Here is a 24,165-nt window from a genome sequence, read left to right as displayed (position 1 = left end):
TGCAGCCCCAGAGGGATGGGGAGTGGGGAGCCCCAGGTCACCCCAGACTGTGCCACAAGGCCACCAGGATGTCTCTTGGCCAGGGTGCCTCAGCAGCTCCCTGTGCTGCCTGTGCCAGACCATCTGTCAGCACTCCCCAGCTCTCCCTGCCACAGCCAGAGATTTGCACAATCGAGCCCATTTAACTGATGCTGGAATCTTCCTACCTGGTGTGAGGCTCTAAGCCTTATCTGCATTTAGGAATTGTGCTAAGCCAGCAGATCTCCTGCGTATTTGCTCTTTGAAAGCCCACTCTGAGGAGTTCTGGCAGGAAGGCCACATAAAGGGAAAGCCCCACAGCTCCAGCCCACAGATAAAGCTCTGCACCATACAAGACATTTTGATATTTTATGCCAGCATTTGGCACTGCTCCAGAAGAGCTCTGAGTTATCTTAAGCTTCATAAATGCAGAGCTAAAGCATTAGCAAGGGAATTGCTCCTAAGTCAAGGGTTAGAGGCGCACAGCAAAATGGGTTCTTAGGGGGTGCTGTCCCCCTGGCTTTGGGGGATAAGTCTGTATTTACCACCCCCCTTCCCCAACCCTGGGCAAACTGTGATGCTTCCCAATGCTAAGCTGAAGGGTTTTACTGAAACACTCCAGCAAAACGATTCCTCCTGGCTCCTAAGTACATAAAAGCATCAAAAAGTAAAAATGCATTCTACACTATGGTGATTAATTAGGATGATGGATGAGGACAAAAATCTGGTTCCATTGCCTCCTATGCACAGGACTGGTCTGAGTGGAGGAACTGGGAGGTCAGAACACAGGGGTCACACCCGTGCACTGCAAAGAATGGCAGGACACGACTGTGGCCACCAAAAACGTGCCAGAGGCTCTTTGCCCACACGGGCATGGGCAAGGCAATCGCATCTACATCCGTGCCCACCCTGGGCTGCCCATTTTGCAGGAGAGGATGGTGGGAGCTGAGGAGCTAAAATAGATGGTCTTGAAATAATCTTGAAGGAGAGAATCAAGGCAGCTGCTCAAAGGCTTGTGCCAGCCTGGAGCTGAATCTCGCTCCAGGAAAGGTGCTGCAGCAAAGGGGACCCTGCGTCTGATCAGGGAGCTCAGTCAAGAGCTGCAGCATTGAAACAGACACAGCACAGGAACTGGGAAACAGAAAACAGGAAAGAGGAAATGGCTTCTAAACAGTGGAAATGTTCTGCTTTGGAGGAGGATGGGGCCTGGAGAGGGAGGATTAGCCAGCTATAAATACAAGCAGTGCTGAGTTAAAAGGCTAATTAGAATAGCAAAAAGAAATACAGCAGTACATTTCAGAGATGATTCTGACTAACAAAGAGTTTTTCAAATCTGTTTGCAGAAGTGAATATGAAAGAGAAAATTGGATTCCTATGAAATGATTTCAAAAATTGGAGGAGGAAAAAGGTAATGGCAGATCTCTTCAACAGCCAGTCAGGCTCCTGACATCTTCATCTGCTGCAAAGGCAGAGAGAAAGGCGACAGGTCTCCGTTTTCGTGTCTTGGGAGGAAAAAAAAGAGCTGGTGACAAAGAATGGTTTGTGCAGAGATGGGGCACAAAAGTTGATGCCAGACATTCTCCCTGAGGCAGCCTGGAAAGAAGTGCCCAGTCTAACTGCTCCAGGCTGGAGGCAGAGGCTGCAGCTCTCCCCTCCCTGAGGGCTGGGAGCTGTGTGGCCCTGTGACAAAACACGTGGAGGGGACATTGCCACCCACCACAGCCCTTACTGCCCATGGCCAGGGAGGCTGATGGGGCCCAAGGTCACCCTGGCTTCAGGTCTTGGGGTGGTGGAGCCAGCCTCTGGGGTTCGCAGAGCAAACCCACTGTGTGGCAGCAAACCACTGAGCCCTCGGTGATTAATCACCTACAGCCTCAGCATGTGCCAGAAATGGCTTTAGCTTCCCCCAAAAGCTGGAACAGATGGTCCTCAAGTTCTTAACCCAATAAATGTATACAGACACACAGAGACACACGTACATGCATGGCGATATATAAAAATACCCTCTACCCCACCTCATCCTGCAGACATGCAAGGCTGGGCTGAGCCACGCCTGCCCCAGCCATGCTCTCCCTGTTCTCCTCCCATGACAGAAGGATTTAATGCTCTGCTTTTTCCAAGTCTCTGGGACACGGCAATATTCCAACACTAAAAGAACTTGGACCTAGCCTGAGAGAGGGCTTGCCCCACACATCTGCTGGCCAGAAGCAGCACGAAAAAAGGAGACTGACATCAGAGCAAAGGCTAGTTTGGATTCACATCCTCTATCTGGGCTCCCAGTAGTTTGGGCTGCAGTGCAGGGGTGCCACCAGAGACCTTGGTAGCTGGAGGAGAGGGACTGACATCACCAGAGCTCATGGTGAGGTAAACAGTCGAGGATAAATGGGATGACTTTTATTCTTCATCTGTTCACGACAGCACTGGTGGCTGCTGTGACCAGAGCCACAGGTCACAATGACATCAGGCCATTAACAGGACAAAGAGTGACAGCTGGGATCATGCAAGAAGCAGGGATGGGGCAAAGGGGAAGGGGTGCTCAGGAGGAGCAGACAAAGAGCACTGCTGTCTCCTCCCTGGCAGACAGCACGAGCTGGCTCCCTGTGAACCTGTCTGTGGCAGTGGGCAAACAGGGACAGCACAGTGGCTGTGGAAAGGGCTGGCTGGCTGATAACTCTCTGAAATTACACTAATTGCATTGCCTAGTAAATCCTAACAGCAGCTACAATACCTTTGCTCTTCTCCAAAGATGCTGAGTGGCTTTATGAGCAGTAATTAACTCCGACTCACACAACAAGCCTTTGAGGCAGGTGCAATTAGATATGTGGAGAGGGAAGTCCATAGCCCCAGGTGCCACAGCCTGGCAGTGTGCAGGGAGTCCCTACAGGACCAGCTCCCTCCCCAGGGTGCAATTACAGCCCAGGAGACCCCACTCCCAGGGCACCACTCTAATTAACCAGCCCATCTCCCTGTGCACTCACATCCATATTTATCATGATTTCCTAGAACAGACAAAAGGCAAAACCATGAGAAGCTTTGGTAATAAACAGCCACCAGCAGCAGCCCTTCATCCTGGCCAGACCCAGAAGAGTCCATCTGTCCTCATCCCGTGTCCCTCCGTGTCTCTGCTCCCACCAACACACGCAGCCCGCGGGGCTCTGCAGCTCCCTGTCAGTCTGCTCCCACACCTGACTGTGCTGGGCAAGAGGCAGCCCTGGAGGCATGGGCCATGGCACCTGGCTTCCAGACACTCCATGGGCTTGGCTCTGTGTCCGTCCTCTCCCTGCTGAGATCTACGAGACCCCATTCAGCAGAATGCCTGCACTCCAGAGAGTGCTCCCTGGTGTGTGGAGCAAGGAGAGGGGAAGCAGAAAAATCCACAGACACACACCTAAATAAAATATTTTAAAGTGAATTTCCCATGAGGTGTCAGCAGCTCTTTAATATTGTGCTGCTTTTCCTGGCCAATCATGTTGTCACTCCAGCTGGTGGGAGAGTGATTGCCAGCTGCCTGTGGGAAAAGGATGACAGGAATGTCTCCTCTTGCCTGGGAGACCTGCACTGGCTCATCCTCCTGCACCACTCTTGACTCCACAAACAAACGGCTTCTTGCAGCAGGAGCAGAGAGGCAGCAAGAGGGTCAGCAGACACACGTGCTACCACGGATCCCTGCCCTGTCCCCAGAGGGGAATGGAGTGGCAGGTCCCAGCACGAGGCACACAGCGTTCTTCTCAGGAATGAGGAGCTGGTCTCACAGGTGTGGAACAGAATGGAGCCTTTTTTATCCACTCAGCCCTGACCCACTGGCCAGCTGGGCCACTGCCCTAGCCCTGGAGACCTTGCTGTCCCCCAGCAGCCGGTGGGATGCAAAGCCATACAGCTTTATCCTTTGCCAGTCCCCACTGGGTGCCTGGCTGGCCTCTGTCCTGCTCCTCAGGCTGAGGGCATTTCAGACTGGAGAAATACTGTAGGACTCAGGGAGCAATACTGTCCTGTGTCCCTGACCCGTGGTGCCTGTGGGATGGCATGACCCCGGACGGCCACCCCAGAGGCAGAGGCTGAGGTATGGAGTGGGGACAGCTGCTGTGAATGTCCCTGTAACAGCAGGCGTCACCTCCACCGGACACAAGAGCTCTGTGCCCCGTGGCAAAGCCAATGCAGCTGAGCTGCACAAACTCAGCAGGTCGAAGCTGGCCAGCTGCAACTTGCAACTTCTGTGAATGGGGAAGAAATAGTTATTTCCCCTAATTACAACTTAAATGCCAAACAAATGCCTGTCGGCTATGGTAATTGCAATGTCACTGGGTGATTAGTGCCTGCTCTGCACCCCGAGAACCTGCAGCACCTCTGCCAGCCACGAGACCCCGCACCCCGAGCGCCCAGCCCGACAGCCGTTCTGCGCAGCCCATGGCTGCGTGGGCCCTGGCTGACAGAGCTGCTCTGCAGCCTTGCCAGCAGCCGTGGCTCTGCCCAGCTCCCAGCCCAGCCCCAGAGGCAGCGCAGTGTGCCCAGGGTGTGCAGGGCCTGCAGCTGGCGCTCCCTGAAGCTGCTCTCGCCCAGCCAAGCCGCCCATCACAGCGCTGATCGGTGCCAGTCAGCATCGACAGCGCGCTCCAGCTGCTCTCGGGCCAGGGCCACGCTCCTCCCGGGGCTCCCGTGGACTTGCCATTGTTACTGGTACCCAGGACACGGCGCGGGAGGGGGCCTGGCCCCACGCCACCCAGCCAGGCACCAGGCAGCCGCAGGGCCAGCTGCAGGCAGCCAGGGCTGAGCTGCACATCCACTCCTGAGGGGCAGCCACCGCGGAGAGGGACAGGCTTTGTATGTGCAGGAGGGTCTCAAGCAGCGACACTCGCTAACTACAGTTTAGAAAACAACAAAAGGAAATTCTAGAGAAAAACTCAGCATTTAGTCTCACCCCCACCCCCATTTTTTTTTCCTTATTCAAAAGAAATAATCTTTTAAGCATTAAAAAACTCCCCAGTGCTGCTGATACAAAATGCATTGTAACCTTGAATTATATGTAGCAGGGCTGGCTTTCATTATTTATTAGCAAGATCAATTAGAATATTCTGTTTGCAGAAGAATATAATCCAATATGTACTTCAAGCACTAACAGCTAAATATATGCTTATTTAAAAATCAATCTAAAAGTCAAGGTTTCCTTTGTAAATCCTTACTACAGATTAAAAAAAAAGCTTTGAGTGTTACCACCTGCTGAATGCTGTAGTCTCAAGGAGACAGTTACACATTTTAAAACATCTCAAATGGGAATTGATTGTGCCAGGCAAACAATTGCTGAACCCCCAGCATGGAGGGCTCGTGGCCTGCGTGACGACTAACTCCCACGGGCAAGCACCCTGGGACCACAGCCCAGCCACTCCACAGGGAAGTGGGAACAAGCCCCCGACCCGGGCAGCGACGGCAGCACCCCTGCCCGCCGGGAAGGGCACCGGGAGCGTGCCAGCCGTGCTGAGTGACTCACACCGGCTCCCAGCATCCCAGCACAGACTTGTTTTTCACTGACTTCCCCAGGCTGACATGGAGCCAAGGCATCCGCCTGCCAGCCCGGCTCAGGATCCGCAGTGTCCTCGCCTTTCTCCCCCGAATCACAGGTTTCTAAGATTAATTGTCATGTATAATTTATTGACCTCAGCCACGACCTTGGCCCGGCGCGGTTTCCTTTCTCTGCGCTGGGGCGATGGCAGCAGCAGGCTCTGGCAGGGCAGGCTGGGCAGTTCTCCTGGTGCCAGACGTGCCGAGGGGCTGCCCCACAGCCCTGGGGCTGCCCCAGCCCCTCTGCTCCCACTCCATCCCCACCCTGCAGAGCCCTTTTCCCGGCTGTGCCAGCGCCCGCTTTAATCTCCCCCCTGCTGCCAGCCCAGCACGGGCTGCTCAGCCAGCTTCCCGCTTCTCCTTCTTCCTTAAGCCCTTTCTCTTTCGTCTTCCATTTTTAAATCTTATCTCCAGGTAAAGAGGGTATTTGATGGGATCAAAAAGTGACCTTTAACAAGGGTAGCAGAGCTTCAAACAATATCCCTGCAAGTTCATGCACACTCAAGTGTTAAAGGGAACAGTTCTCTGATCTCCTGTTCCTCAGTGGAAAAGTCGTTTCACAAAGATTTCTGCCAAAAGCTGGTGCAGCAGACTGAGGAAACTTTCTTAAAACCCGGCACCTAGAATTTGGCACAGGCTGTCCTTAGCTTCTGATAAACCAATCCTTCAAAATCTTTTGGTCTCAGTCTTTGCCAGCAAGTGCTCCAGCCACACCGCCCTGCACCTGGGTGGAAGGAGGGCTGGAACGGGATGATCTTCAACGTCCTTTCCAACCCAAATCATCCTGTGAATCTCTGGAGTGTTTGTTTCTCTGCTCAAGTTCCCTATCTCTTGCCAGTTTCCTGGGTCTGACAGATTCCCAAGCATCCCCCATCTTTCATTCAGCTGAATAAAATCCCTGAAATGCCTTTTAGGTAAAGCATTCCAGCCATGGAGGGAAGTCAGACAGAAGCAATCAGAGTGATCAGACAGTGATTAGTGGGCTGAAAATACAGCCAGAGCACAGTGGACAGACACCCAGAGGCTCCTAAGGCCTCCTCAACAGCACGGTGTCCTGCTCCAGCCTGAGGCCTCCCAGCCGTGCTGGGAGAGATGCAGGAGGGAGCAGCAGCATGAGCCGGTGGCTGGCATATCCCCTCCTGAGAGAACCGGGCTGTTTGATCTACGACCCGGGGGTCACTCCGGTCTTGCTTGAGACCAAGACCTACAGACCTCCCCATAGCACCTTGTGGATAAATCCCAAGTGGAGAAAGAACAGCCAGAGCTCAAGGACGATGTGGGCACATAACAGTTAGCTTCCACTGTGCCATGAGGCCAGTGGGTTGCAGTGTCACGTTCCCCCGGGACCTTGGCAGACCAGAAGGGAGCAGTGGGGGCCAGAGGCCATGTTATGCCAGATCAGGACGGTCCCACACTCTCCAGCAGCAGCGCAGAGCCAGTGCTGGCAGTGACGCGACCCCCATGCCGCCAGGAGGGCAAGGGGACACGTGTGGGGTCCCCCATCTGCAGCGGAGCTTGCTGGTGCCTCCCCAGGTGGCAGGGTGCCCGGAGTGGACAGACGGGAGTGGCGGGTGGGTGGCAATGACAGCAGCATTAATCATTTCCTGGCACGGCGCACGAAGCCCGCGGCGGGCACAGCCTGCGCCGCCCGCTGCCAGGGGCTGGGCGCGGGCACGGGCCACGGTGACCCTCGTCCGCCTGCTCAGACAGCCAACACCGCGGCCCTGCTGGCCGACAGCGGGTCCCCTCCCGTCCCCTGCTGCCCACCGTGCCTCTGGGGAGGGGGGCGAGCGGCAGCAGCTCTGGGCGCTCCTGGGGGGGATAGACGGAGCCGCGCTCCCACCTCCAGTGCCCACACACATCCCTGCAGCTCCTCGCCTGGGGGATGGCGACCCACCGGCAGCCAAGGGCTGAAAGTGCCTTGTTACTGCTTCTGTAGCTGGGCTTCACTTATTTGCAGCCGGAATTCCCCAGGAGCCAGGGCTTTTACTAGTGGCTCTGCTGTAGAACCATGTCATTATAGATTGCAAGTTCCTTAAAGGTCAGATAACACAACACAATTGAATCATATTAGTGAGCATAGCGAGCTGATATTTTCCTAGGAAAACCCATAAAGCAGATTGTTTGCTGCAGAGAAACACACTGTTGTATAGCAAAGCCGGTGTAATCGTCTGCACAAACAAACAAGTGGTTTATGAGAAAACCCTCCCATGCTGCAGATCCTTGGGGTGGGAGCCAGCAGGACCAAGCACTGGGCACCTCAGGCAGGTTGGATTTCAGCTTGGGTCACAGGACTGAAATACATTGCAAAAGACAAGCAGGGAAATAAACAATTTCCAAGTGTATGGTTGAGAGACAAATGCTCGATACTTCGTTTAATATCTGGATGCAGGTAGCGGTTAATCCAAGACAGTGCTATTAAAGAAATGCAGAATTGATTGTGAGGATGATTGAAGATTTCTGAAAAGTACAATTTCCATGGCCATGATGACCCCACCTTTTTTTTTTCCTAATTTGCCTGTAATCTATTCAGACAAATCCTGTTATCACATTTATTTCCTTTCCAAGTTTCAACAGTGTGATTAATTACAGAACTTTGCAGTCCTACTTATCCTACTGCATGCTCTAATTTTGCTTCCTTTTAAAATGGTTTTCCATCCCTAATAGACACCTTTCCTTGTTCAGCTCCTTTACTTTCTCCCTCTGAAATCTGCTGTCACTAACCAGTCACGCTGGCAGCCCCCCATCCTGCCTGAATCCGCATTTCCACCTGGAGGCAGCCAGCACCAGTGGCCACTTGCATTCCAGAAGGGCGTGGGCCTTTCTGGGGAGAGGAAAGGCACAAACCTCTTTTTCCAAAAATCTGGGTGCTTGTCAGACCCTAGGGTCTCTGCAGCCCTTCCACCAGCCTGGAAATTCTCATTTGGTTCTAGATTTAACTACAAAATGAAAAAGCAACTGGAATCAGCACAACTGCTTTAACCTTCCCCAGTCACAGAAAGAGGAGGAAAAGTAATTAAAGAATAATTTTGAATACACAAAGCCACATCTCCTCTCGTTGACCTTCAGCACCCGTGTCAGCTGCCCGGGGCAGCAGAGCAGGAACAGCACTGGCTCCCACTCCCACCTGCGTGGCTCTCCTCTGCTGCGTTTCATCATGTCCCAGCCAAACAGTGGTGAAACACAGGCAGAAAAACAATTAGATTTAAATCTTGTTTCCTCTTTCTATCTCGCCTTTTTCTTTTCTCTACTTAGATGCTCCTCAGTGCACTAATAGGATTTGTGTTTAGCACAGTGCGAAAGGAATGATTTATGGGGCTGTCCGCACTACACACTGCCAATGCCACTGCAGCCCCCTGAAAGGGCACTCCAAGAGTAGCCAGACAAGAGTGCTCCGGCACTACGTGTAGTTCTTTGTACACACTGACCACACGATCCCTGCTGTCCTGGCTCTCACAGTGCCTCTGTGCTTTCCTCACACCGCACTTGGCTCTGCTCAGGGAGGAAATGGGACCAAGACCCCTAACCAGCTTCAGCCCTACTGCCACGCACCAGCCAGGCTGCTTCCACAAACTGATCTGCTGGTTTAACTGATGTTTCAGCTCAGATTGACTTGTGCCTCATCTACGCCAAACAGGGCTCAGTCCCTGCACTTCATTACCAACATGTAATGCAAAGGCCATGTGAGAACTGACCAGACCCAACAGCTGAAGCATGGTCAGGAGCACAGCACAGTGAAGACTGCAGTGTCAAAGTCCCACCGAAAGTCCCTGGGACTGGTCAGATTCTCCTGGTGGCTCTGAATGTGGCACTGTCAGTGCAGCTCCTGCGGCTCTGCACCAGCAATGCCCTTCATTAATTCCTAATGCTGCCCCAAGTACATCTCATGTCCTCCAGGGCTTGGCAGCCCCTGTGAGCTGGGGCACAGAGCACAGCTCCCTACCTTCCTTCCACATATAACAAGGAGCCAAATGAAATAATGAAAGAAACTCATTTTAATGCCACAGAGGGAATTGTTTTATTGCTAAAGCAGCAAATAGAACTAATTGAATCCACTGGAAAAAAAAAAGGCGCAAAGGAATGGAAAGGGTAGGTGTGGAACACAGACAAAAAGGGCGAGCTGGAGCCTGAATATTCATGGACCTAGAAACCGCAAACCCTTGAATGCAAAATATCTTCATAACTGATCATATGCCAATGGCAGTGCATGCACAGCTCGGAGACAGGCTTGGAATGTTTGCATTTACAAGATTTTTTTAAGTAATATTATGGAACAAATTCTCTGGTTCATTAAGCTGCTTTGCACCTCCCTGGTAAAAGAGAACGTCCTGTGAGTGAGCACCAGGACTGGCACAGGTTCCCACCAACGCCGAGCGCAGGGCAGCTGGCAGCGCGCAGCCCTGGCACAGCTGTGGTGCCCCCAGTGCCAGGCGCTGGGGCAGGCAGCTCCTGCCAGCTGTGGGGGCTGTCGAGGCAGCTCTGAGCTCAGCCCTGCCACGGGCTAGCACAGTACTGCATGGCTGGGCTGCCGAGCTGCGGCACCCCAAATCGCCTCCCCTTTCACATGCCGCCAGTTACACCTGCCACAAGCTTTTAAACTCAGTTTGCAGTGAATTTGAGTTTTCAGTGGCAACATATATATTAACATGGGGGTTACATTTTAATTAAGGCAGCACTCATGTTCTTCATTACAATACTAAGTCATCCAGCAAGGAACACCAAGGATATAAATCCCATTAATGAAGAAGGAGATACGTAACCCGCACTGCATGCTCCAGCACAGAGGCACCAGTACAAGATGACTCTCATATGAAGTGCAAGGTGAGAAAGCCGGATTAGAAATGCAGTTTATACTCCCAAGGGCCATACAATGTACATCAGGCACCACAGGCCCTCAGTCTGCACCCCGAAGGCACCCAAAACACCAGTCCTACCTCAATCTATTTTCCTACCCCGAGAGAGAGCCCAAGGCACGACACGGCTGCTGGGTGTGCTGGTGGGGGCATACAGTGCCTGGGTCCCTCCAGCCACATGTGGGAGGGGAAGGGCTGCAGCTGAGACCCTCCCCAGCAACAGCAGCAGTGCTGCAGGATGAGGGTGTCTCCCCAGCCTTGGGGTAACTGGGGCTCAGCTCTCCCCAGGCTCACTGGAAGACAGAGGCACAGGTGAAATCCACCTCTCTGCAAAGCCCTCCCTTCGTCCCTACACCAGCATCCCAAATCCTTACCCTCTGGGCACAGCAAAGAGCTTCAGGCTCACCTCTGCCTGCAGCACACTCCAAGCATTAGAAAAAGTTAATAGGGGTCACAGGGACAGCTGCCCTGGGCAAAGCCATGCCAGGGCAGCGGGGGGAAGGAGCCTGAACTGGGCAGCAGGAGACAGACCCACCACGGTGCCATGGGGCCCTCTCCAGCCGGAGCCCCAGATCCATCACCCCGCTGACAGCCAGCAGCTCTGAACTTAACACTGATGAGCAAGCTCCTCACACGGCCTGGCCATGGGAAAGCACTTCTTCACCCCTGCCTACTGCAAAAAAATGGCTGAGGAGCTCCTGATAAGGCTTTGCAAAGGAACCCATCTGCAGCAGAGACGTGGATCGCCTCCCACTGAGACACCGTATCCCAAGACAAGAGTGCTTCAGAGTATTATGTGGGAACAGAGTAATAATAAAACACCTTGCCGTAACTTTAGCAGCAGTGGCTCTAGCAGAAAAGCCTGTAATGATCTAATAACACATTTCCCTTGCTGCCACTCCAGTCTTGTGAAATCCAGGGTAGTTTAAGCCATAAATCCATCCCAGCTCTTCCTTTGTCATTAATTGTTAGGCTATTTGTATCACATATTTCACATACCAAATAGACTCCAATTTCATGGTGGACTAGACTGCAGAAATGCTTCTTTTAATCTATTTTAATTTTAAAGTGGTACCAAACTTAAATATTTTCTAATGGAGTGTATGTTTTACTCACATCTAATAGTATCACTACAATTTAGAAACAATAAAAGTCAAGCTCCCGTCTGTACGATAAGCTTGCAGCTCTATTTCCAAAGTTCAATCAGTTAACCTAGGAGAGCAATAACTTCCCTACAATGAGTAACAGTGCGGAATAATATTTAGATAGAGATAAACCCTTTTTGCATAGGAAATTACATTATGATTTGCTGGGTCTATGAAATTCTCAGCAAGATGCTTTAGTTTACCAATGAAGTTGTTGCCTCAGGCATTTTTCCGGCGTTTCGATTTTTTGGGGAGGGTCTAGATGATTTTGAGCTGAGTAAGGAGCCCGTATCATTCCAGACCCCAGCGTGTGCAGCACACCCAGCAACAGAGCTGCTGCAGCCCGTTCCCCACACTGGCAGCGCAGGATGAGCAGCCCAAACAGCAGCTGGCCCACCCCAGGGGCTGTGCAGCCCTCGAGGCTCGGGCCCTGCAACTGCAGCAGCCCCTCGGGTCTGCCCTGCCAGACCCAGCTCCTGGGGTCACGCACACGCTTACGGCCGCGACTGCAGCAGGCGCCTGGGTGCCCTGGATTGTGCTCAAGTGGCCAGACACCCATTTCTCTGGGGAGCCATTAACAACGACCAAGTGGAACACTGCTGAGTGCCATCCCTTCGTGGCCAGGCTCCTGGCACACGTAACACCCTCTTTTCTGTGGCACAGCTCAGCACCAGCACCGCCCATGGCTCCAACATCCTCCCTCATGCTGCGGAATCACCATCCCCACCCCACGGCCTGGCGCCCCAGAGCCCCTCTAGATCACGCCTGACTGTGGATCTGCCTGTCTGTGCAGGGTGAACAGCTCATGTAGAGGAGGCAGAGCCCTCTCCTAGGGTACCCAGAGCCCTTTCCTGACGTACCAGTGTCCCTCAGTGCACCCTCTGGCTCTGCAAGCTACAGTGCCACAGAGCATGAAGCAGAGGTGGCGACTGGTAATTCAGGAATTAAAAGTGGACAAATAAAGAGCCCTAAAATGAGCTTGAAGGTTGTGAGTGCTGACAGTGCAGGGGAGGAGCACTGTGGGATCGATGCTGGCGCTCCCCAGGGAACAGACCAAGGAGGGATGAACCAACAGCCAGTTAAAGACCTCCAGCAGCAACGACTTTAGGATCCATAGGTCTGCCACCAGCATTTCTTGAGTCAGCACTGTGGGTGGAAAACGGTCAGTTTGCTGTTGAGCAAGCAGGACCAGAGCTGAGTAACTGACAGCTTGCCACCTGCACGGGTGATGCAGCACCTTCCACCCAGGGCTGAGTTGGGAGGTGACCCCTCCCCACATGTCTGGGCTCAGGGTGGGCAGCAGCTGAGCCTCCCAGGGCACAGAAGCACCTGGAGGAGCCTCAAAGCCTCTGGGGCTGGTGCACGGCCCCATGTTGGCTTCACACAGGCTGGGTGGGTTTGTTCTCCCTGGCTGGATGGTGGCAGCTCCTGCTGGGCTGTGCAGTCCAGCCGTGGTTGAACACCCAGGCCTGATGCTGACGTTGGCTTCCCACAGGCGTGCTCACAGCTTGGCTTAATTATATCAGTGTCCATCAAGAACAAATACAGAGAGGGCAGAGCTGGGGCTGAAATAAAGTTATTTGCAGATGTGGATGAACGCTAGTACTAAATATATTACTGTACCCATCTCAATGCAAGATGAAAGGAAATACACTCTAAAACAAAGGAGAACCGCAGATCTGGGCTATCACAGCAGCGCTGCTCCGCTCAGATCCAAAATAATTACTGCTAATAAAGGAGGGGGCCAAGTCCAGTCCAGCCTGGCTCTGAAGGGAGTAGAAATCAGATTTTGGCTTGAAATGTGTTATAGCAATTCTGTAATACAAAATAAAGTCTGGCAGATGGAGTTATTTTTATCCAAAGCTAGTTCTGTTTAGTAGGTCAGTGGCTATAACTGATGTCCCTTTGCTATTTCCTCTTCCCCCAGGTCCCCCTGCCTCAGTTTCTCCAGGCACTGACAAGATTGGAGCAGACAACTCCAGTATATTTTGGGAGGATCCTACTTAGCTGTAAAAATCAATTGTGAATTTTGCATCCACCCCCAGCATTTGGCCTGTTTATATTGCCAAATATATTCTGTAAAGAAGTACCGTACTTCACAGGAGAGCTTGTCAAGGTAAATACCTTAATTTACATAAAATGTGACTAGCAATTGAAATGTTAAAGCCATAAAGAGCAAGTTTATGATCCATCCTTGATGCCTGGATGTATAATATGACAAGGGGGGAAATACTGTGCCTTGCAACATTTAGTAAATTGGTGTGTTGACACTGGGAAGGAAATGGGAGACTTTGAAAAAAAAAGATTGGAGGGTTTTTCTGAGGGCTGATTTTTGGCTTTTTTTCTTCTCCCTTTTCATAAGTATGAATTTTTCCCCAGCCTTCTACAGTCAGCTTTCAACACTCTCCTCCAGCCTGGAAACTGCAGCTACCTAACTAACAAATGGGGGGAGCAGTGGCCATGTGCCATCATGGAGCAGAGTCTGGGCAATAGCCTGGCCATGCCCAGGGAGAGGAGCTGCTCTTGGCACGGCCAGGCTCCAATCCTGCCCAGCCACTCCCCCATGCCCCTGACAGATACCTTTGACCTAAACAGGAATTTCTCACTGTGATTGAACAGACTCTTGTGATTCTGGGGTTTCCTTTAAGCTTTTTCAAATATAGGGGAAACCGATTCAAACCTCATACAACCCTAAATAATACTTATTTTAAAGTGGATTAAAAGCCTAAAATGAACTGCTGCTCACATGTACACAGCAGTGAAATAACAATATCCACACTGGATGCTCTGGAAAGTTTGATCATGCAGGCTCCTCACCTGGACTCCATAGAAATGTTTCAGCCATTCATTCATGCTCATACCCTCATACCCTTCGCAATTCATTGAAACCACTTCAAGCAAAAATCATTTGAAAGAAATTACCTCTGTGTATCACACTCTGAGCAGTGAGAAATGTCCCACATGAACCAGCCCAGCCCCCAAAGCAATAAAATTTCTGCTGAAGTGCATGAAATAATGACTCAGAGAAAAGGAGTCCTCATGAAAAGAAGAGGTAAAAGAAACCCATGAAAATAAAAAGACTCTGATCTTTGTAGATACAAAGTGTCACAAATTTGTGTTGGAATTTTGACTTTGAAAATCTAAAGCCTTTGCCCATAATTTCTCTGAGAAGCTGTTGTTCCTTCCCTGCCAGTCCGGGCTTGGCGCAGGCAGAGTGAGCCTTGCTAGCCAGGGAGCAAGCAGGGGTCAGGGGCATCATTTAAACCAGAGAACACGACCACCCAGCACTTCCCCTTTGCTGCTCCAAGGGGCTATTTTTCCCCAGGCCTGTTTTTGAGTTTTCTGTAACTCTACATGCACAAGCAGTCCTGCACTCACAAAGAGAGCAAAGCTCACAAACTTTGACATCCCAGACAACACTTAAACCCTTAGCAGCAAAGCACCAGCGTGTTTACACGTTATTCAGCAAAATCCTAGAGAAAGGATGTTCTTGAGACTACAGTGCAACAGTTCAATGATTTCAGGACTGGTGACATGTGCCAGTTCCCTACATGCTCCAAGGGAAATTCCAGCAGTCATTGGAAGAGGCATCCCCAACATGTGCTGGTGTGCTGAGCCCTGTGTCCATAACCCTCCCAAGAGAGCTGTGTGGCTGTTCCTGCTCCCAGGCTCCTCACACACACCGGGATCAGAGTGGGAGCAGGGCAGAACCCCAGCTGGGCTTGGTGGTGGGACATGGCCCTGGGCACTCACCCAGCATGGGAGGGAACGGGGCTGGACACCTCCCTGCCGAGGCAGAGGGGGCCGGTGCCTGGGGGCTGCCAAGGGCCACAGACAGCACCCTGCTGCCTCCCCCCTTGCTTCCACCTTTCTCTCAGCACTTGGTGCTCACAGTCAGCCACAAATACATTCCACATGGAGGCAGAAGCAGTGACAAGCCCTGTGGGAGCGGGTGCTCCAGAGCCCTGCTGCCAGTGGCCCGGCACTTCTCTCACTCTCTTTGCAGGAAGAGCCAGAGCAGCACGCAGGGGCTGCAGGTGCTGAGAGCAGCTGCCATTCCATGGCTACAACTGAGCAGCATGTGGATAACCACCATCAGGTGACAAAACACTGCAAATAGGCACAACTCATTCCTTCATCCCATTCCTTGAGCTAAAACAGAGCAGAAAGGAGGCAGAGAGCTGCTGCCAAGAAGGGTGCAGGGTGGGCTCCCCTGGCCCAGCACACAAGGCAGGGGCAGAGCTCTGGCACACAGCACATTCACTGCAGTGGCTGCAGGATGCAGAAGAAAATCCATGCCTGCTGCTGGAATGGCTCCTCGTCAGTCCCCAGATGGGCAAAACACGGGGCCAACCAGCACAAAGCCCGACCCCTGCTCACAGCCCCCAGCCCAGAGCTGACCCAGGTGTCAGCAAAGTCCAATACACTGCATCCACAGCGGAGAGAGGCAGCTGAGTCACTACATTTCAGCAAAAGCCAACTCACAGCAGGGCCCAGAAACAAAATCAATACACTTTCCCTAAGTTACCAGAAGTGCAGTGGGTACCACACTCTGGGAAGGCCTTTGCAGAGAAACACAGCAGTTCCCAGGCTCTGCAGCTGTGCCTGTGGGCAAAAGCAGACCCCAATCCATCCTTCCATTGTAGGTGTTCCCACAGCGCCGTCAGCACGGGCTCACAGTGCTGATGGAAAGGGTTTGATTTCCTGAATGCCCTGAGCTGATCAGAACAGCACAGGCATTAGCCAGCAACACAATTACAGCTCACAGCGAGGTGACACTGTGTGGGATGAGGCTGAAATGGCCCCAAGCCATTGCTGCCCAACAGCTGTTAGGGGACGCTGAAGAAAGGTCCCTGCACACATCCCTGGACGCAATTCCTGCCAGCAGCCAAGGCAGCAAAAGCCGGGTGCTCCAAGGTTGGATTGTCCCTGCCCACTGCCCCAGCCTCCAGGTCAGCACGGGAAGGAAGGCGAGATGGCCCCAGGGGGAGCAGAGCCCGTGGCAGAAATAACAACACACAGCAGCCACCTCCCCCAGACAGAGGAACTCGGTGTCCGCAGGGATGGGACTGGGAATGCCAGCGGCTCCACGGAACCGCTCACTCGTCAGCACGTGTTTATTACTGAGAGAAGAGCTCCCTGTCATGGCATTATTCATTATTTGTATGAGGCCAGCAGCTCACCAAATAACACGCAGGCCTGACTGCTCAGGAGAACACTCCAAAAACCCAGACAAGCAGTGCAAATAGCATTAGACATGCAAGCCACTCCACTGCCTGCCATGGTGACTGCTCCTGCAGCGGGGCCGCTCCACGCACACAGCTACACCCCGTCCAAGCACTCAGCGCTGGAGGCCCACGGCAGAGAGGGGAATGTGATCTAATCACAGATACTGCTGCAGCTCTCCATGAGGGTTCCGATGAGGAGGAAGCAAGGAGTAAAGCAATGTGCATGTACACACAGAATTTAACTCTTCCAATCAGCAAACCTTAAAACTCAATTTCAACTCACCACTATCAGGTGTTCTTTTTGTGTTATGGAAATGATATTTGTGTTAAAACCGCAAGTTTGTTTTCAAAATATTGTTACAAATCCCCAGTTTTTCTGCTAAAGGTAGGATGTCAAAATAGCCTTAAAAGTGTAACATGACAGAACATAACCTCCTCACCGTGCTGAGCCTGCAGGCAGCTGGGGATGGTGGCTGGGAGCACTGGGCTGTTCCACTCAGCTCAGAAAACCTCAAGGGTACCCAAGTGATGAGGTCTCCTGTGCTGGTCATTTGCAGCAGCAGAAAGACACAACTAAAGCCCCCCCATTCTGGGGCTTGGAGCTCCCACTCCCTTCACACAGCCACCTGCAGCATTTCCCTTCCAAAGTCCCCAGACCAGTCACCAGCAGCATCTGAGCATCCCGAGGTACTGGCATCGGCACAGGTGAGCATGTGCAGCACCCACAGCAGCGGTGCAGGGCAGCATGGCCATGGCACAGTGCCAAGCACAACCACCTCCCCTCCTCCTCCAGCCACACAGAGCCACTGGGACCACACCGACCCCAGGGCTCCCCTGCAGACCCCTGCCCACCTCCCCGGGTCCTCTCCACTCTGAGACCGAACCAAGGCCCCTAGCACCACAAGGAGACAAACCTGCCCAGGTGCTGGACACCGCAGGCAGTTTGCAGCTCCCATTATCCACAACATCCCTACACAATTGTGTGCCCTTGATCCACGCCCAGGCAGGGAACTCAGACACGTCCCAAATGCTGTGCCTGTGCTTGTAGTGAGCATTTATGGATGTAATCTCCATTCCCTGGCCTCAGAGGCCTCTCTGTCATTCTGCCATCCTTTTTGTGCTCTGAGAAAGGCTATCAGTGCTTTTCCAAACGCAGGATAGTTCAGGGCAGAGCTCATGGCATGGGACATGCCCACTGAGGCATGAGCATCGCACTGGAGAGAGCAAATGCCTGCAGTCCAGCCTGGCCACGGGGGCCATGCAGAGATCGCTGTGCCTGGGCACATGAGAGAGCAGGGGGACACTTGGACACTGGCTAAAAATCAGCAGCAGCTCCTGCAGGAAAGCTGGCATATCCTGGGGAAGGAAGGAGCAAGTTAAAGACAACAGCTTACAAAGGAACAGCAGCGGAAGATTGGATGTCATTTAAAGAAAGCTGTACCATGGAACTTGTCCTTCAGACAGCACAGCATTAGGATGGACAGAATCATAAACTGCCACCACACAAACAATCCTGGCAGCATAACAGAAACTAACCAAAACTAATCTTGGCCCAGTTTGCACCAGTTCGTGTGTGGGAAGACCTCTGTTTGCAATTGACGTGAACTGCATGACAGCACATGAACTGAGCTGAAGAGATCAGCGCCAGCATACAAACCTTCAGCTTTCCCTACAGGTTCCCAGGAAAAAACAGAGCAGGCAGTGTGGAACTGCCATCCTGACATGCCACCCTGTCCCCAGCAGCACAGAGCTGGCATCCCCTGGCCCGTGCTAGCATCAACTCCAGCCACTGAGAGAGATCCTGGACCAGACATCCAGAACGTTTAGGGCTTTTCAATCTCAAGGCAACAAAGACACAGGTAATGCAGCATGGAGTACACACAAAGAAATGGCAATGCCCTGGTGCCATCTCCATTTTACAGGAGAAACCAAGGTGGAGAAGGCATTTCCCTTTGCTCCAGCTCCTCGAGGCTGGGAGATAATCTTGTGACTGAACAACTAAGCAAAGAACCCTGAAGGTCTGCCATTCCCTTATTTCACTATGTAAGAAAAAACCTGACCGTGTTAAAAGCTCACAGTGTGTAATGCAGAAGTCACCATAAGGAGATGACTTCAATAGTTGCTTCTTTGCTAAAAAAACACTGACATTTCTGTGGACAGGGAAAAAATCTCCAATTGCTCTACCTGGGACACAGCTATGAGCTGTCAGCCTCCCTGGTGCACTCAATCAGGTAATCTCAGAGAAGGTCAGGAAGAAGCAGCTGCTGGGATGGACGGTGAGCTTTCCCCATTCTGCTTTTTGGTTTGTGTTTGTAGGGCACTAAAAGCCAGGCCATGCCGACAGCCCGGCACCAGTACAGCACCAGGGAAGCTGTGGCTGCTGCTGAGGCACAGACCACCAGCAATGTCCTGCCCCTGCAAGGCCGAGCGCTCTTGAAGGAGGGGGGGAGAAGCACGTGCTGGGGCTGGGCAGGTGTGAAGATAACTGCAGGTCAGGCAGCCAGGGCTGCAATGGCACAAAGCACCAGGTATTACCACCCCACAGCCTGCTCTGCCCAGAGCCTCACACACCAAGGGTGCCCCAGCCTGTTCTCCCACCTCTCCACCCAAGCAGCAGAGCTCCAGGGCTTGAAAGGAGCAGCACACACCAGAGAGCTGCTGCAGGGATAGAAAATACCAAACTGCATTCTGCAAATGGAAACCTGTGTGTGCCTCTTACTCCACAAGAGGAGTTACACCCACTCACTAGCCCTTTTCTAGTAGCATAACTCTAAAGATGAAAAAGCAGCTGCTCATCATATTCAGTGCTTGATCTTCTTCTGCTTGTTTTGAATAAAACCAAACTTTTTTTTTATGTGCCTCTTTATATCCTCTTCTAGCCAGCTTTCTAAACTTATTTTTCAAGGTAAGCCTCTCCTCCAAGAAAATTCAGTACAATAAAATACTGTCTGAAATTATATCTATAAATACAAAAACTATAGCCAGTCCTTTAGTTCTTCCCCCCATCAGAGCAGCACACTGAAAACACTCTCAGGGACAACCTCACTAAGTTCTGATGTCCACTTTCTTGAAATCCCTCCAGAAAATCCCACAGCATTTCAGCAGAGCCAAGTGGATGCCACACCAAGTGTTACAAAGACTTTCCTCCCACAATCCCCACAGAAGATTGCCTGGACTTTCTTACCTTTAAATACCCCTAATATGCAGACCATGTACTTTAATAATGAGGGACCAGATAATCCAGGCAGTAACTTGCCTGCTGCCTCTCATTTTAGCTTCATTTGCAGAGCAACTAAGCAGCTGCCATACTAACCACAACAAGGACTTCACCAGCTCAGCCACAGACCTTTTTATCAAGAACCAGTACAGTTTGCTTTGAATCATGAACACAGAGCTACTGGGAGTTTTTAAGTTCCATTGATGTGCTGCATTCTGTTCAGAAATTTTTAACGAGAGAGAAAAACACTGAGCCATCACAATCCATTGATTTCCTAAACCTGTCGAGACATTTAACACTTTCATACTGCAGTCCAGTGTTTTCTAATAACCAGGACTTTTAGCATAAAATTCCTTTAAAATGTTACCCAGCGTCACCCAACAGCATTTAGACTTCTTCACGAACAGAATTAGATCTTGTCAATGGAAAAAAACTTCCTAACGTGGAACTTGTTGAATAGAGTAAACCTCATTTGTGAAGCAAAGCCTGTACTCGCATGAAGGCAGCATCCTTCAGCCCTAGCAGCACCTGGAATAACTTGTGATCTTGTTTATTTCAGTAATTATTAATTACCGACCTATTTAGGCGTATTTTACACCAACTGCAGCTGAACCGCTACGGTATGCTCACACACGCCGAGCTACCGAGAGGGATGTTATCAGAGCTTTCCTGCTTTCCCACCAGAGCAGCGCGTTTTCCACCGCCACCGCTGCCAGGCGCGGCCCCGGCGACCCGCCCGCCCCGGCCCCGCGGGTCCCGCCTTGGCCCCGGCTCCCACCGGGGGCAACGGGGGACCCCCGGGACCACGCCGGAGCTGCCCCCGGCCCGCACGGACACGCATTCCTCGCTCCCCCCGCCGCGGATCGCTCCCGCAGCCCTCCGCCCTCACCTGTACCACTCCAGCCCCTTCTCGTAGTTCCTGTCGAAGAAGTGGGGCTCGGTGCCCACGGCCCGCACGTCGGGGTGCGCCCGGATGGCCTCCAGCAGCGCCCGCGTCCCCCCCTTCTTCACCCCGATGATGAGGGCTTGCGGCAGCCGCTTCTCCCCGTAGTCCGGCGTGGTGCTGCTGCTGCCGCCGCGGCTGCCCGGGCTGCCGGCCCGGCTCAGCTCCTCGTCCGTGGTGCTCGACTCCTGCGGGTCCCTCTCGAAGGCTCCGCTCTGCGCCGTGATCACCTCCCCGGGGGCCAGCTGCGTCCGCAGCCAGGTGCCCGCCGCCCCTTCCCGGCTGCCGTTGGAGGCCCGCGGCGGAGCGGCTGAGGGGGCCGGGGCGCCGGGGCTGCCCGGGGGGCTGGCGGAGGAGCGCGGGGCCGCCGTGACGGGGAAGGCGGTGGGCGAGCGCGGGGCGCCGGGGGCCGCCGAGCCGGGGAGCGCGGCGGGGGAGCGCAGGGCGGCCGGGCCGGTGCCCCCCATCAGGCTGTAGCACAGGTAGGTGAGGCACAGGGAGAGGCTGCACATGCAGAGGAGCTTCCGCGCCGGGGGCCCCTTAGAGCCGCGCCCGCCCGGCACCCCCGGCTGGGCGGGGGGGGACATGGCTGCTCCCCGCTCCTCGCCCCGGGCACCGGGCGCACATGGTGTCAGCCGCCGCCCGGCCGCCCCAGAGCGCCCGGGCAGCCCGGAGCCCCCGGCCCCGGAGGCCCCGCTGCCGCAGTCCCGCCGCCCGCCCGGCTCGCCCCACACCCGCCGGGCCCTGACCCGCCCGCCGTGCCGCAGCCGCCCGGGTCAGCGCTCCGCGCCCGGCCCCAGAAACAGCGCCGGTGTCAGCTGTACCCTACCAATCCTCCTCCTTTCCCCTGCAAAAATCCCCGCGCCGCAGCTCCTTGGCCCCTTGTCGTGGCCTGCTCCCCTCCACCTCCCCGAAGTCTGTTTTGTCCCCAGCCCGTGCCTCGGCACAGAGCCTGCAGCTGCTGGGAGACAGATCCTCTGGGACAGCCCCGCGCAGCAGGACACAGGTCCCTCGGTTCTGGCCTCATGGGGATCTGCGACAGTTCCTTAGGGCAGCCTGCTTTCTCCTGGGATCCTGAGGAGAGGTGGCAGACCGTGGGCAGGGGCAGGCAGGAACTTAACTTGGAGCATGGAGGGCTCATGGTTTAGGTGCCAGTAGATGAGGCCAATTACATCCTTGCACGATGCTCTTCCAGGAACTCTGTCCCCAGCCTTGGTGGAGCAGGTTGGGGCTGACAGCCTCCCTCCTCACAGTTTTCTGGAGCAGCCATCACCTCTTTCCAGTTCCACGTTTTGTCACTTCCCACCTCCAGTTCTCAGGTTTGGCATTAAGGATGCATTTTGTGAGGGGAAGGAATGCATTATTGTCTCTCAGATTTCTCCAATACCTTGTCTGGCATCTCCAGGAGTCTCTCCATCATGAGCGTTGCCCTGGGATATTGGGGCATGTCACAACCCTTGGCATCCTGCCCCACAGCAGAAGAATGCTGGCAGTGCCATGTACAGGGATGAATTGAGGAACACGGCCATGTGCTAAAACCCTCACAGGTGAACAGCAATCTAACCTTGTCCACCTGCTCTGCCAGCACTGCCTGAGGGCAGCAGATCCCAGACAGAGCCAGCACCTGACCCCAGTGGCAAAAGCTGCAGGGCAGCTCTATGTTCACGCCTACGAGGGCCACAGCTGCACTTCTGAGCCAGCACTGGCAGAACGCAGACTGTGTCTCCAGCCTTGTGCATCTGTGAATGCTGTGTAACTCATCCTGCCTGTGAGCAGGACGAGAATTTGGAGGCAGTGACACTTCTCCACTCACCAGTCTGGGGAGTACTGGATTGCACAGAGATGTTCTGGGTGAGGCTGGATGGGAGAGAGCTGGCAGAGCTTCCTCTTGCTCTCCCAGCTGATGAGCCGTGGCCTAGGTTTTGCAGGGGAAGCCCAGGAATTGCCCAGGTTTTACAGGAGGGAAACCCATCTCCTATTGCTGTTGCATAGGCAACATAGAATCATGGAATGTTTTGAATTGTAAAGAGATTCTTCAAGGTCATAGAGTCCAACCCTTGCCATGGCCAGGGACATCTTCCACCATCCCAGGCTGCTCCAAGCCCCATCCAGCCTGGCCTGGAACACTTCCAGGGATCCAGGGGCAGCCACAGCTGCTCTGGGCACCCTGTGCCAGGGCCTGCCCACCCTCCCAGGGAAGGATTTCTTCCCAATATCCAATCTAACCTTGTCCTCTGTAAGTGTGAAGCCATTTCCCCTTGTCCTGTCACTGCTTTTTTTGACCTCCCTTTTCAGCTGACATATCTGTAGAGGCCCTTCTTGTTATTCTGTACGTCCTTTGCCAAGCTCAGCTCCAGCCTTGGCCTTCCTGCTTCCATCCCTACACAACCAGGTAGTTTCCCTATGCTTTTCCCATGATACCTCTTCCTTTTTCCACTGCCTGTGCATTTCCTTCCTCCCCTCGAGTTTGACCAACAGGTCCCACCTCAGCCATGTCAGACTTCTTCATTGCCCAGTTTCTTGTGCCTGGGGATCACAAGCTCTCGTGCTCTGTGGAAAGGGCCCTTAAAGATCTTCCAGCTCTGCTCTGCTCCTTGTCCCTGAGGGCAGTTTCCCAGGCGTCTCATTGACTAACTCTTTGAAGAGCTGGCCATTTGCTTTCCTAAAATTCAGAGCTCTGACTTTACTCTTTGCCTGACCTAAATCCCTCAGGACTGCCAGCTCCACAGAGCAATGCACCTTTGGGATCCCAGCTACGCTTGGTCTCATTGCAAAAGCAACATCTGGAAACAAAAATTAACTGCCAATGTTAGGTAGCTACCCAGAGCTGAGAAATGTACTCACAAAAAAAGAGGAAAAGCACCAATGTTTCCCATAATGAACAAAAGCTCAATGCTGCTCTCAGCTGGACATGTGTTCTCCCTGTGCAGCTCCAGTTCCAAAGGAGATAATTCCTTCATAATATATTTTTTATGGCACACATGAGACCTCTGAAATGCAGTGTCTTGTGTCCTGTAAATCATTTTCTGTAACTTGTGGATTCCTTTTCAGCTGCATTACAGGAATGTGACTGTTTGGGGACTGAGTGGGGCTGACGGGAGCCAGCCTGGCGTGCCCGCTCGCGGCGCTGCTCTCGCGTGTCGGAGCGCGGCGTGGCAGGAGCGGCACAGGCTCTGCCCGGGGAAACACGGCTCCTGGCCCGCTCTGC

The 24,165-nt window shown here is 53.2% G+C and overlaps 1 protein-coding gene across 1 annotated transcript in view; it reads right to left on the bottom strand.

Annotated features, from left to right (window-relative positions):
• Positions 1-21,544, bottom strand: part of HS3ST4 (heparan sulfate-glucosamine 3-sulfotransferase 4) — a 51,614-nt gene extending 30,070 nt beyond the window's left edge. The window contains exon 1 of the mRNA XM_041490341.1: positions 20,904-21,544. Within this exon, the coding sequence (XP_041346275.1) occupies positions 20,904-21,544 (641 nt within the window). The remainder of the gene's footprint in view (positions 1-20,903) is intronic.
• Between the last annotated feature and the right edge of the window lie 2,621 nt (positions 21,545-24,165).

Source organism: Pyrgilauda ruficollis, unplaced genomic scaffold (genome assembly GCF_017590135.1).
Source record: "Pyrgilauda ruficollis isolate IOZ18807 unplaced genomic scaffold, ASM1759013v1 scaffold122, whole genome shotgun sequence".
Lineage (NCBI taxonomy): Eukaryota > Metazoa > Chordata > Aves > Passeriformes > Passeridae > Pyrgilauda > Pyrgilauda ruficollis.
Note: the sequence above shows the minus strand (reverse complement) of the source record. Positions and strands in the feature narration are given on the sequence as shown.